This window comes from Perognathus longimembris, chromosome 3, assembly GCF_023159225.1.
Source record: "Perognathus longimembris pacificus isolate PPM17 chromosome 3, ASM2315922v1, whole genome shotgun sequence".
In the NCBI taxonomy this organism is placed as follows: domain Eukaryota; kingdom Metazoa; phylum Chordata; class Mammalia; order Rodentia; family Heteromyidae; genus Perognathus; species Perognathus longimembris.
The window spans coordinates 99,744,878-99,757,887 of NC_063163.1; the positions used below are offsets into that span (position 1 = coordinate 99,744,878).

The 13,010-nt window shown below is 43.7% G+C and overlaps 1 protein-coding gene across 1 annotated transcript; it reads right to left on the reverse strand.

Moving 5' to 3' along the window:
- Nucleotides 1-11,888: 11,888 nt before the first annotated feature.
- LOC125348011 (tRNA-uridine aminocarboxypropyltransferase 1-like) lies at nt 11,889-12,792 on the reverse strand. The gene is given in 2 exon segments (XM_048340948.1): nt 11,889-12,676; nt 12,679-12,792. Coding segments are annotated over 2 exon segments (882 nt in total). The 5' UTR covers nt 12,773-12,792.
- Between the last annotated feature and the right edge of the window lie 218 nt (nt 12,793-13,010).

Here is a 13,010-nt window from a genome sequence, read left to right on the forward strand (position 1 = left end):
TATAAAATCTTTTGTAGTGAGTTTATATTTTTTTGTTGATGTTCCAGTGTTTAAAACAAATTCATTCTCCTTACCAGATATTATATGCTGTTGGTTACAATTATACACACACACACACACACACACACACACACATACACACACACACACAATAAAGAATGTGCTGAGACTTGGGTGCAACAGTACTGCATTCCAGTATTCCTAGCTACACAGGAGACTGAGATCAAGAGAATCACAAACTGAGGACAACTCAGGCAAAAAGTTCACTCACAAGTCTCCATTTCAACCAACAGGTGAGTGCTGTAATATGCATCTGTTATTCTAGCTGTGTGAGAGCCTGAGATCAAAAGGATATCAGGTCTAGGCCAACTTAGGCAAAAGTTTCTGAGCATCAAAGAAGCTGGGCATGAAAACATATACCTGCTATCTTATCTTTTGCCGGAAGTATGACATAGTAAGACAGCACATAGTTCAGGAATAGGCTGGGCAAAACTTGAGACCCTCTCTCTAAATAACCAGTGTTTCCTTTAAAAAAAAATAAATAAAGTAGGCCTGGGATCAGGGGCCCACTTCTATAATCCTAGCTACTCAGGAGGCTGAGATCTGATGATCAAGATTCAAAACCAGCCTGGGCAAAAAACTCCATGAGACTATTATCTCCAATATACTCAGAAAAAGCCAAAAGTGGCACTGTGTCTCAAGTAGTAGAGTACTAGTCTTAAGCAAAAAGAAGCTCAGGGACAGTACCCAGACCCTGAATTCAAGCCCCAAGACTAGGGGAAACTTCTAGTTTTTTAAAAACTAGAAGTGTAGATTAACATTAGAGCATATATCTAGCAAAAATAAGGCCCTGACTTCAAAGTTAAATTAATGAAAAAATGTGCTGTAGCACAACATGCCCAGGGTTTGCTGTCCTGCCTGAGAAACCCCTCACCTCGCGAACAACCCTCTGTGCTTTCCTGAACACAGTTCCTCATTGCACACTTGAATGCTTACTGACTGGCAGTTGTTTTCCTCACACATTTCAGTAAATTCCATGAAAACAAGACAGAGTTTGTGTTCAGCTCACCATTCCCCTCCCCAGGGAGAAGCATAGAGCCTGGAGTATGTAAGAACACCACTGATACTTGTTGAAGGAAGGAAGAAGAGCCAAAGCTGACAGAGAGCGTGAGGGAAGGGAGAGAACGTGGCCATCTCATGTTCCTTAGTCTGTGATGGTTTCACTCTTCCACACTCCCAGCCCATCTCCCCAAAGGGCTTTTACAGCACAGATGGTGAAATTCACTTGAATACAGTTGAGTGGAAGATGACTGTCTCCTTGCTCCTAGAGTGCAGAGTTCTTAGACTGACTTATGCAAGTCTTGGTTATTTTGTATCTATCTTTCTCTCTTTAGACTGAAAGCTCCCCAAAGGTTCACACTTCTTCCACTGAACTTGAGGTCATAATTGTTTCACAGGTGAAAGAGGAAGCCTCTGACATCGTGAGCCTCTGGCCTAAGCGGAGAATAACATGGCTTCCAGGGACCTCAGTGGTTAGTGACTTTTGTAACTAGACCCTGAGATCTGGAGCTCCTGAATGATTTTCCTGCCCCTGAGATCACAAACTCTTTCTGGATATCACCTCTCCTTGGACCTCTTGGTATCTGGGAGAACCTGGAAAATAGACATACTAGAGACCTGCAAAGAGAAACAGGAGAAGGGATCAACAGCATCATGCTTGTCACAGATATTATAAGAATGCCTTCTATTATGAGAAGGATTGCCTTCCACCAGCACTGAAGGAAACTCAGAATGCCTATATTTCAGCCAAAACTGCCTTTGAGAGGCCCTTCTAGCCTATATAAAAGGACACTGGAAGTGAGGGAGCATGCAAATAAGGGATCATCCAGGTGCTATAGTGTAGATCTTAAATCTCAAAATGAGCTCAGTGTGTTAAAAAGCTTTATCCTTAGCTTGGTGCTATTGGGAGGAAGGTAGTGGAAATTTTAAAAGGTGTGCTCTTTTAGGAAATCTTCTGATGATTGGGAGCACATTCTTTAAGGGGAGAATAGGACCCTAGCTCTTTCTTCTTCCTTTCTCTGCTTTATAGCCATGAAATCACTGTTTTTCCCATGTGTTCCCTGCTGTGTTATACTACCTCTCCATGGGCCCCAAAGCAATGGGGTTAACCAATCATGGACTGAAACCCCCAAGATTCTTATCCCAAAGGAGGCTTTTCTCCTGATACATTTATAATCTTAGGTATCTTTCTCCGTGATAGAAATCTGACTGGCAAACCCATCCAGTAGAACTCGATCCCTCCAAAGATAGAAGATCCCTGATGGGAGATGAAGGAAGTTAATTTGAAGGTCAAGACCTTTCTTCACCCTTGAAAGCTGCTGATACATCCGCTCAAAACCAAACTGTTCATACCTGCCGTGAAAAACACAACAGGGCCTCTTCCCTGAGCCTGAAGTCACGCTTGCTCTTCTTCCCAAAGACCCCTAGGCATGGCTGCATGGGGGCCACAATTTAAAAGGAGGTAACAGTACTCACTCTGGAGAGCTCCTTATTTATATGGAAGCATAGGAAAGATTTGTAGAAGCACAAATCTTTGAAATTGGGAAGGGAGAGAAGACATAAGGGAGCATAACAGAGAAGGTGTTTCTTGTCATGGTACATCGTATACATGTATGTACATGTCAAGCTGAAATCTTTTCACACAAATAATTGATGCTAATGAAAATAAGTGGGATAAAACTCAGAGAAAGAGCCACCAGTGGTCCACATCTAGCTACTTGGGAGGCTGAGATCAAAAAGATGTGGTTCAAAACAAGCCTAAACAGGAAAATCCAAGAGACTCTTATCTTCAACTAGCCAGCAAAAAGCCAGAGTGGAGGTATGGTTCAAGTGGTCAACTATCAGCCTTGAGTGAAAAAGGCAAACAAGCCCCCATACTAGCACAAAAAAATAATAATAATAAAGTATCTCATAGAGATAATCACATATCATTCCCATGACGAGTAGTAGACATTAGCAAATATTAAGGAAAGTAGAGTTCTTCTACTTGTTTATAATGCCCTTTCCCTCTGAGATCATACAGAGTAAATTTAATTGATGACCATTTATAAAAAATCAAGTGAGTCTTAAAATTGAGATCCACAAAAACTTGTCAAAAGCAGATGTAGAGTGGGCAAATTCATCTTTGCCAATGTTTGTAGAAAAAGTAGGTGTTTTGATTATTGTGTGCTTTGGTTATGTCACATCAGTGAAGCTTGACCTTTCATTGGAATCCATATTTTCCCCTATATTTCTTTTTTAAAAAATTATGAGAGAGCTTGAGAAGGAAAATGATCACACATCCTACAGAGAGCCATTCAATTACTAGCAGTGCACTGACAGGTACTGGAAGCCATGAGCCTCTGGCACAGGCTATAGCATTTTCAAAGCTGGGGTAGGGGATGGGCCAGTGCATACATCTTGAGGGACTCCCACTCAGGAGCAGAGTAGTATGTGTCACATGTGTCAAATTGATTCTTAAGATAGGCTGGGCTGGGAATGTGGCTTAGTGGTAGAGTGCTTGCCTACCATGCATGAAGCCCTGGGTTCGATTCCTCAGCACCACATAAACGGAAAAGCCGGAAGTGGGCACTGTAGCTCAAGAGGTAGAGTGCTAGCCTCTAGCAAAAAGAAGCCAGGGACATGTCATTTCTGGGGAATGCATATGTGGGTGTCAAGTAGCCTACTTGTGCTTTGATATCAATTAGGATCCCTAGGGCAATGGGTGAGAGAAGGGCACATAGATATGAGACAAGAAACAATGAAGTTGTGTGTGTATATATAGGAGTTACTTCAGCAGCAGTCCAAACAATAGGAAAGGATGCCTGAGACACACACAAAGTAATGCATATGATGTATCATACATGGATCTTTAACTGTAGAGCAATTCCAGTTGTTATGTTTTCAAATGTTACTTTTTTCTCATTCTCACTATTCTAAAATGTCTATAAATTACATTACAACTTCAAAAAGAAAAAAAGAAGCCAGGGACAGTACTCAGGTCCTGAGTTCAAGCCGCAGGACTGGCAAAAATAAATAAATAAATACTGAAAATTACAAAAAAAAAAAAAAAACAAGATAGGCTGTTTCACTTCCAGCCATCTATAAGTCAATATGGCAGACAGAGGGTGTGGGAAGAGAGAGAGGGAAGAGAGAGAGAGAAACTTGACTTCAATCAAATAGCAAAGGCAGAACAAATCATGGTACCTTTCAATATTCTAGAAACTACACTGCTGATCCCCACAGAAAGTGTGCCTTGAGTACCACAGGGGACATGGGGAGGCTTGAGAGAGGCCTCTCAGAGCCCTTGCAGAGAAGTCTTCACTGCTATCATGGAGAAGGCAGAGCCACTCTGTGAATTCATTCTTATTGCAAAAGAAGTGCAATGGTTTGAGCAAATGCATTCTATGTTATCAATCAAAAATAATTTGGGCCAGGCGTAGGTGGCTCATACCTATAAATCCTACCTACACAGGAAACTGAGATTCTAAGGAAACCAGCCTGGGCAAAAATGTGTGTGAAACTCCATCTCCAAAATAACAAACAAAAAGTAGGGCTAGAGACATGATTCAGATGGGAGAGCACCAATGGAGCAAGCAAACCAAGCAAGATTGAGGCTCTGAGTTCAAACTAATGCCAGCAAAAAAGTAATAGTAAATAATTAATCATCTGGAATGCATTGGCATAATTTGGCATGTCCATTTCCTCCTAAAAATGCAAGTAGAATTTCCTTAGAAATGAAAACCTGCCGCACAGGATTTGCAGATCTACTCTGAGCCCAGCGCCACTCAAAGCATCAGGATCAGCCAGGATCTGGCCCTAGGGGAACTCATAGACTAGTGAATAAGTGATTCATTTGATGGACATGTTTCTGAGGCCATCCTCAGGAACAAATGAGGGTCATCAATATCATTGTCAGGAGAAGTTGGTAGCCAAGACAAGCCTAAAGAGTAAGAAGATAGACAAGGGAAGGGACTTGGGGAATTGATAGACAGAGGGAATAATGGTGCAAATGTCCACACATGAGAGTATGGTGCTCTGGGGAAATTACATGGAGTCTTGTTTATCTAGAGGCCTGGGAGATGGGAGAGGGGAATGATGCTAAAAATCATGTGTGGTCCAGCAGTTTGCCTTGGGCTTCATCCTGCAGGCAACATGAGGCCAAAAATAGGCTTGGAGTAGAAGGACGATGGGAACAGATTGACATGCTTGAAGTTTCCAAACATATAAGGCTGTGAAGAGATTGAAGCAAGATACAGTTAGATCTAGGGAGTAAGTTACCAGACTTCTGAAATCAATTGGTGAGAAATGTCTGGAACAAGAGTGGCAACACTGGGCATAGAGAGACATAAATGGATTGAAGGAGCTTTTGTGACATAAAATCAGCAGGCATTGAAAATTGGGTGTAGAGCCAGAAAAGACGCAGAAAGGCACTGAGGTTTCCTGGCTTGTTATAAAGGATATTTCAGGATGAAGAGATACACGGGGCAAGGTGTTGAGGAAGGATGTGAAACTTCTATACCCTGTCCAGGTGTACCACCCCCAGAAATCTTTACAACCTGAAAGTTCCAGAACTTGTCTCCCAGGGCTTTATGGAGCTTTCATTATATTACTTGCAATCGAGGGAATCATTGATAATCACTGATTATTCCCCTCCCTCCTCAAAGATTATCCACACCACACATCCTGCCTTGATCTTTTTTGATAACCAGCCTCCCCCCCCCCACCCCCAATCCTGAAGCTACCTAGGGCTTCCAGCCACCAGTTCACTAATTAGCATATAATGAGTCACCATTACTTTGAGTTCCCAAGGATTCTAGAAATAACATGCCAGGTAACAGAGATAAAATCCAAATATATATTCTGCTATATCACAGAACTGTGTTTGATTGGTACAGTATACACTAAGCAGCTGGAGAAGAAACAAAATGTACTGACAGGCAGAAGCTCTAAAGCTCAATGAAATGGGGCCCTTAGGCCTGCAGTTCCCATCATGGGCATGGTGACCTTGGTATGTGGCTCGGGAAGTTTCATCACTGTTCTTGGATGCAGTGGCCCCAGGTCCAGGGCCACCAATCCTTCTCATGTAGCCTGGTCTTGCTGTACGTGAGATTCTAGACCTTGTGGGTAAGCCCTGAGAGGGGGTGGTGAGGAAAAGAGGAGGCTCTGTAGCTCCATAAGTTATGCACCCCCAAAATTCCCCACCCTTCAGTTCTAGATGGCAGTTGGAACTCCAGAATGGGGACATCTGGGTATACTAGACCACGACAGCCAGACTCTGCTCCCCAACAGCTGGAGAGTCATACCCAGGTGTGCTCATGCATGTGCACGTGCATTCATGCACACGCGCACGCACACACACAAGGCAAAGACAGTGTCTTTGCTCCAAAATATATAGTAACTCAGACATATGTGTTTTCCTGTTTGTGAATCATTTTCATTCTGTTTTTCATCTTTTAGAACCTTGAAGTTGCCAAGTACTGTTGGTTCACACCTATAATCCTAGCCACTCAGGTGGCTAAAATCTGAGGATCATGGTTTGAAGCCAACCTAGGCAGGAAAGTCCATGAGACTCTTACCTTCAATTAACCACCAAAAACCTGGAAATGGAGCTATGGCTCAAAGAGTAGAGTGTCAGCCTTGAGTGAAAGAGCCAAGTGAGAGCTCAAGGCACTGAATTCAAGCTCCAGTATTGGTACACACACACACACACACACACACACACACACACACACACACACACACACTAAAAATTTTTTAAAGGGTTCACTCTGAAAATACTGGGGTTCCAGGTTTATAAGGACTGTGTCTACCCTAAGTGATGTTTTCTCTCTTTATGGGCATACAGAGGCTTAGGTGCACCTGCTCTCATCCTTGCCTCCCAGACCAATGCATTTCCCACCCTAGAGACCACATTCACATTTTATTGTCTTCCAGATACCAACAGGATAAGAAACACTAAAATTCATTTATTCTAGCCATTTGGGTAGATGTCGTGGTAAATGTCGTGGGTAGATGTCGTGGGTAGAAGTGCTGGTAAATGCTTCTGGCAAATGATTTGGCTTGTAGTTGCCTTAGTTTCTCTTCTGCCATTGTAACCCTAACTGGCTTATTTACAAACAGTAAAGGTGCATGGGGGGCTCAGATCTGGACACTGGGAAGTCTAAGGTGCAAAGGCTATAAGTGGTATATACATCCATGCTGTGTCATGACATGGCAGACAGGAAAGTAAGAGCTCACCAGTAAGAAAGTTCCCTACAAATGATCATGAATCAACTTGAGGATACATACTCCCTGAACTCCAACAACATTCCCATTTAGTACCTGGATGGCCAAGCAAGTATGCATGTGTGCATACTCTCCTGGTTTGAATTATTGCAGGAAAATAAGACCAGGCTACTCCCTTGCTGCTGGCTACCACAGGAGCCAGCCCATCCATGGGTGAAATAAATCATCAATTGTATTATCAGTGACTCAAAATCCCTTCCTATACCTTTATTTCTGCATCTCTTCCACCACAAGCCCTGGGCCCTTCTTTCTCAAGTGAGACCTGTGGAGCTGAGAGGCCTCTGTCCATGCCTGACAGCCCCAGAAAAAGCCATCTTCATAAAAGCAGCCAAGCAGGGCAATGGGGTGGGGACGAGGGGGGGTGGTGCTCCTGGGCATCGCTAAACAGATCCAGAAGCGGCTCAACTTCTCTGAGCTTCAGAGTAAGCTTCTTTGTCAGTAACTAGAAGGATAGAGAAAAAGGTTTCCGAAAGGCAGAACAAAAGGCCCTGGGTAAAGAGAGCCAAAGACAAAGTGATGGAGGTTTGGAATATCCATGTGCATTCTACACAGCTAGATTCAAACTGGTTCCTCAGCAGCAGCAGCCAGGAGTTTGTAACACCGAGTCCTAAGCAGTAGGACTCCCTGGGCTGCAGGGAGTAGTTTTGCAGCGACATCTTTACACAACACAGTTTGGAAATCACCTGGAATGAAATTAAACAGCAGTTTGCTTATACTTTAATCACCACAGGCAGATGAAGATATCGCTGTGATGATGACAAAGGAATCTATATTTATTGTCTTGTGGGGATTTATATCGGAGATGCAGTGATTTTTCCATAAGGCACCCAATTTATGCATAAAGCCACAGCAAGGCATTACTAATGCACGTGAGTCTTTCACGTGTTTTTCCAGCCTCACTGAGCCAGGAGCAGGAGGTGAACCTGTGCACACACCAGGCTTCTCTGTGTCCAGCTGGGCTAGTGAATTGAGAAAGTGCTGTCAGATCGGGGTTGAGGGACGGAGCCAGAACCACTGCAGACACTGCTCTCTGTGAGCACCTATCTACTGCCTTGTGCTATTAAATGCACAAGAGAAATAATAGAGGCCTCATGTGAGGCCACAAACATTGAAAAGAAAGACAGAAGCCTCACCACCAATCCAAGATTTGGGTAAAGTGCCTTAAAAGGTCTTTAACTTTCCTGGTTGCACCCACGTAGGACGCATTATGGAAAACGTCTGCAATGAACAGGCATTCATAAAACGCCTACACCACGCGAGACTATGGATGGGAACAGGGTGGGAGGGTGGGGAATGCAGCTGCAATGGTGGATAAAATGCCATCCAGTGGGGGCCAAGTGATGCTGGGACTGAGGCATGGGCCCAGCAAACCAGCCAATACCAGTGCCCATGTCAGACCTGATGAGACACTTATTTATGGGCAAAAGAATCATCTTTGCTTTTTCTCAGTGGCTGCCAATGAGACAGCCTGCCCCCTACTTTTCATCACTCCATCACTCCTCACCTGCCTCCAGCAGACTTGGACCTGAATGTGAGAACTGTGTGAGCTCCTTTCTCCCTCAACTCTGCCATCTCCTTCCATTCTGCACATCCCGGCAAAGCAGCAAACACTGCTGCTGCCCTCTGAACATCCCCCTCAAGCCCCAGGTGAGAATTTAATGGCCACACTGGCAGTACTGAAGAAGTTATGAGATCTCCACCTTCATGCATGGACCCAGGCCCTTACTTTGCTCAGGAATGAATGGCTTTGTTATAAAAAGCTGGGTTTCTCTGTCTCTCCCACATACTCTTGCTTTCCCTTCTGCCATGTTATGGCACAACATAAAGGCCCTAAGAGATACAGCCTCTGAGTCCTGAGCTTCTCAGCAACCAGAACCAAGAGCCCCCATGTATCTCTACTATGTAAGTATGCCAGTCTGGAATACTCCATTACAAGACCAGAAATAGACTAAGGCAACTAACAAGCCAAGGTTTTTCATCCTTTATCAGTTCATAAGTATTTATAGCATATCAGGACTCCCACCTCAAGCCTGAGTGACTAGAATATAATGAATTCTGCTGTCTCACCTACTCTTAAACTGATTCTGATATATCATGTCTTCAACCTAGCAACCAAATCCGTTAAGTAAAAGGAGACCTAGATGTATGGGCCACCACACCTTCCACTAAGGCATGGAGGAGAACAGCCATCTTTTTCAAGTATGACTCAATCTGCCTATAATGTGGGAACCAAGAATAAATGTGAGTAGTTGTAAAAGTGATTCTTTCTTTCTCTGGCATACACACACAGAGAACATATTAGTTGGACATTAACGGTATACTTCACATTTGATTGAGGACCCATTTTGTCGATGAGGAAACTGAATGTCTGAGTACCTAAGATTACTGGTTTACACCTAGGGCTGGTAACTGCTAGGATCATTCAGTGTTGTGGGGTTGGATTCTAATTTCAGGGACTCCCTGGGAACTCTCCAAGAGCCTGTCAGTGTAGGACTGCTCAAGAAATCTGGGCCAGGTGGGTCCCCAGAGCAGAATAATATAGAATTTCAATCCATTTTGTGCTGTAATGAAAGAATACAGTAATTTACAATGAAAAGAAGTTCTTTGAACCAGGCGCTGGTATCTCATGTCTATAATCATAGCTACTCAGGAGGCTGAGATTTGAGGATCATGGGTGAAAGCCAGCATGGGCAGAAAAGTCCCTGTGAGACTCTTATCTCCAATTAACATTTCAAAACCCAGAAGTGGCACTGTGGCTCAAAGTGGTAGAGCACTAGCCTTGAGCAAAAAAGCTCAGGGACAGTGCCCAGGACCTGAGTTCAAGCCCCACAATCAACAACACAACAAAAAAGTTCTTTGTCTTATGGTCCTGGAGGTTGAGAAGTTCAAGATCAAAGGGCTGCATCTGGGGAGGGCAAGAGAGCACCAGAGAACTGAGCCTACTTCTGTAAGTAGCGCACCAACGATGGCACTAGTCAGGAAGCGCCCCCAAGACCTAATCACTTCCCCCAACCATGTCATTGAGGATTAAATTTTCCAGCAGCAGGGATACATTCATGCCTTAACATGAAGGATACTTCTTTTCAGAGCCACGAATAACCAGGCTGTTGAAAGACACAAATTCTCCCAGAGTTACTCTCTCAAAACCCCTGCCACATGGTCATTTCTCTTAGTCCCTGGAGTGGTCAAAGTGCTCCCATAAGGTGACAACAGGAGACCAGAGCAATTCCTAACCATGTCAGAGCCAAAGACATTTCTCATGGGTTTCCACAGTTGTTTCATGGAGCGAGAGATTATCCATGGGGGCAGCCCGACTGGGAAACTCTAAAATTGCCAATCAATTGACTGTCCTGAATGCTGAGAAGAGCAGACATGTCTCTGAGCCAGCAGAAGTGCTGAGGGCAGCTGGGGCCTGGTGAAAGTCAGCTATGTTCAGGTGCAGCAAAGTCCCAGACCTCAGTGGGGGACAAGAGAAAGCACAGCTGGTTGGAAGGTAGAGCCTCCATCCTCTATAAGGCTGTGAATGGAGAAAGAATTGGACTAATGTCTCTGATCCAAACTTTATCCTATGAATTCTTCCTCCCTCCTATTTTCCTGAAGGCAGACTCAGAGGCTGAGCCCATAGAAGAGATAGCAGTTTTGCTGCCTTGGACAATGGTAGCGTCAGTTGTTCAAATGCTGAGCTCCACTCTCACCTTCCTGTACCTCCTGCCAGTAGATGGGTAGAGGTTCCACCCCACAGATGTGATGAAGCCATCTGAAAACATTCCACAGAATTATCAGCTAAAGAGTGCTAAATAGGCTCCAGAAAGCAGACACTTAAGACATCCTGGTTGATGGGAGACAACGGACTGTTTGATCTGTTGTTCAGCAATAGATTGTAATTCTAAACACGATGTTCGTTATTCCACTGTGTGGATTCTAATTAACTGCCAGAAATGCATTGTTGAGGGGATGATGGATTATGCTAGGGAAACTATTAATACAACTCATTCACTTCTGCCACGTGCAGTCCAAGCCCAGAGCAATTGACTCTGGAGAGGCTGAGCTGCAGTGAAAGGACCAAGATGACTGCTCCAAGGCCTGCAGTAAGGACATAATTGGTGCCTCCATTCCTGCACCTGAAAAGGCATGAACTCTGTCTTTTCAAACCTCACAGCTGCAGTACACACCTCCCCAATGGGGGAGACATTAGAAGACATCCCCCTGAGTGGCAAATGATGCCTAGAGTGATTGGCCAAAATTAGTGAAGTGGGAGTTACTTGGAATAGATATAAGGTCCTGTACATGGTCAAAAACAATCATATAAGTTTAGGGAAGACATGGAGATTGAAGTGAAACTTACTGGGTTATAGTCTACCAGACACCCAAACAGCCCTAGCAGAAATACAATAAAAATGGTAGTCTGCACTAGTTAAGCAACTATAAACATAGAAGACTTCTCTCTCCCTTTGTTTTTAAATTGGTCATCCTGGGGAATTCTACTTAATGTATTTTTTAAAACAAAGCACAACTGTAAGTTTATTAATTTTAGGAAAAGAAAATGACAGATGGCTTGCTAACTAATGGATAAGTTTTGCTGCTTCCTTACCTCCAGAGCACTTGGTATTCTTTATCAACTGGTACATAAAATAATAGAAAAATAACAGATTGTCATATTGTCCTTCATATTTCTCTTTTAATACATCAGTGTGGTAGTCCACTAGAAAGTAATAAATGGCTTCAATTGTGGAGAGGAAAGTGTCTGGCTTCCCTTTCTGATGGTGCCAAAAGCAAGTGTTTCTGGTTTTCAATTCAACTTGTAATAACCCTTGCAGTCGCTCATCAGTGAATATTTTGTTTGTCTGGTTCCAGGTACTGTCTATGAAGATATTTTTTTTCAGTGTTGCACCTCTGCTCTCGTTCAGCTCACAGCTCTCCTGCTCTTCAGTTTTCTTGCGTTTAAAAAACTGCTTCTTGGGGTCATCATTTCTGCCTCTGGCTTTACTTTGAATTTGTTTTTGTAGATGAAAAGAAATATCTTGTATTGATATAGACTCTGGTCCAGGAAAAATAAGTGCCACTTGATGGTCTTCATATTCTGGAATACAAGGGTATGGGTATATATTTACAAACTCAGGTGCTAAGAGCTTTGCATGTATAGCTGTACTTTTGCCATCTGTTTCATTTGGATGTTTAATAACGTCAATCTTCAGTGGTCGCTTCACAAGTGGAATTTGTTCAGTAGGTACGTTTTCAACTGGGACGTAACATGTGTAGCAGTAGAACATCCAGGAACCACCACATTGGAGACACTTTGACCTCCCACTTTGCTGAGCTTTCTGAAGAACTTCTTGAGATGCTAAGCACACAAACTGTCTTCCGACAGTTTCGACAGTTTGGGGTCTACAACTTTTGAATTCTTTTCTTCACTTTCTTTAGGATATACAGATTGATTAAGAGACATTCTTCCTTCAAACCAAAGTTTAACAGCTAGTCCTGCACCTCCGGAGGTTTCTTCCCCCCCTCCCCACCCCACCCGCCCCGGCATCTTCTCCAAAAAAGAAGGTGGTTAAGGACTCTTCCCAGCCCATGCACCAAACGTAATGGGGTCCCCCCAAGGGAGGGGACCATATTGTAATGGGGTCTGAGGGTGGGGGAATCCCCCATCCCTCCAAGAGTCCACCGCTCAGAGACAGTCTCAA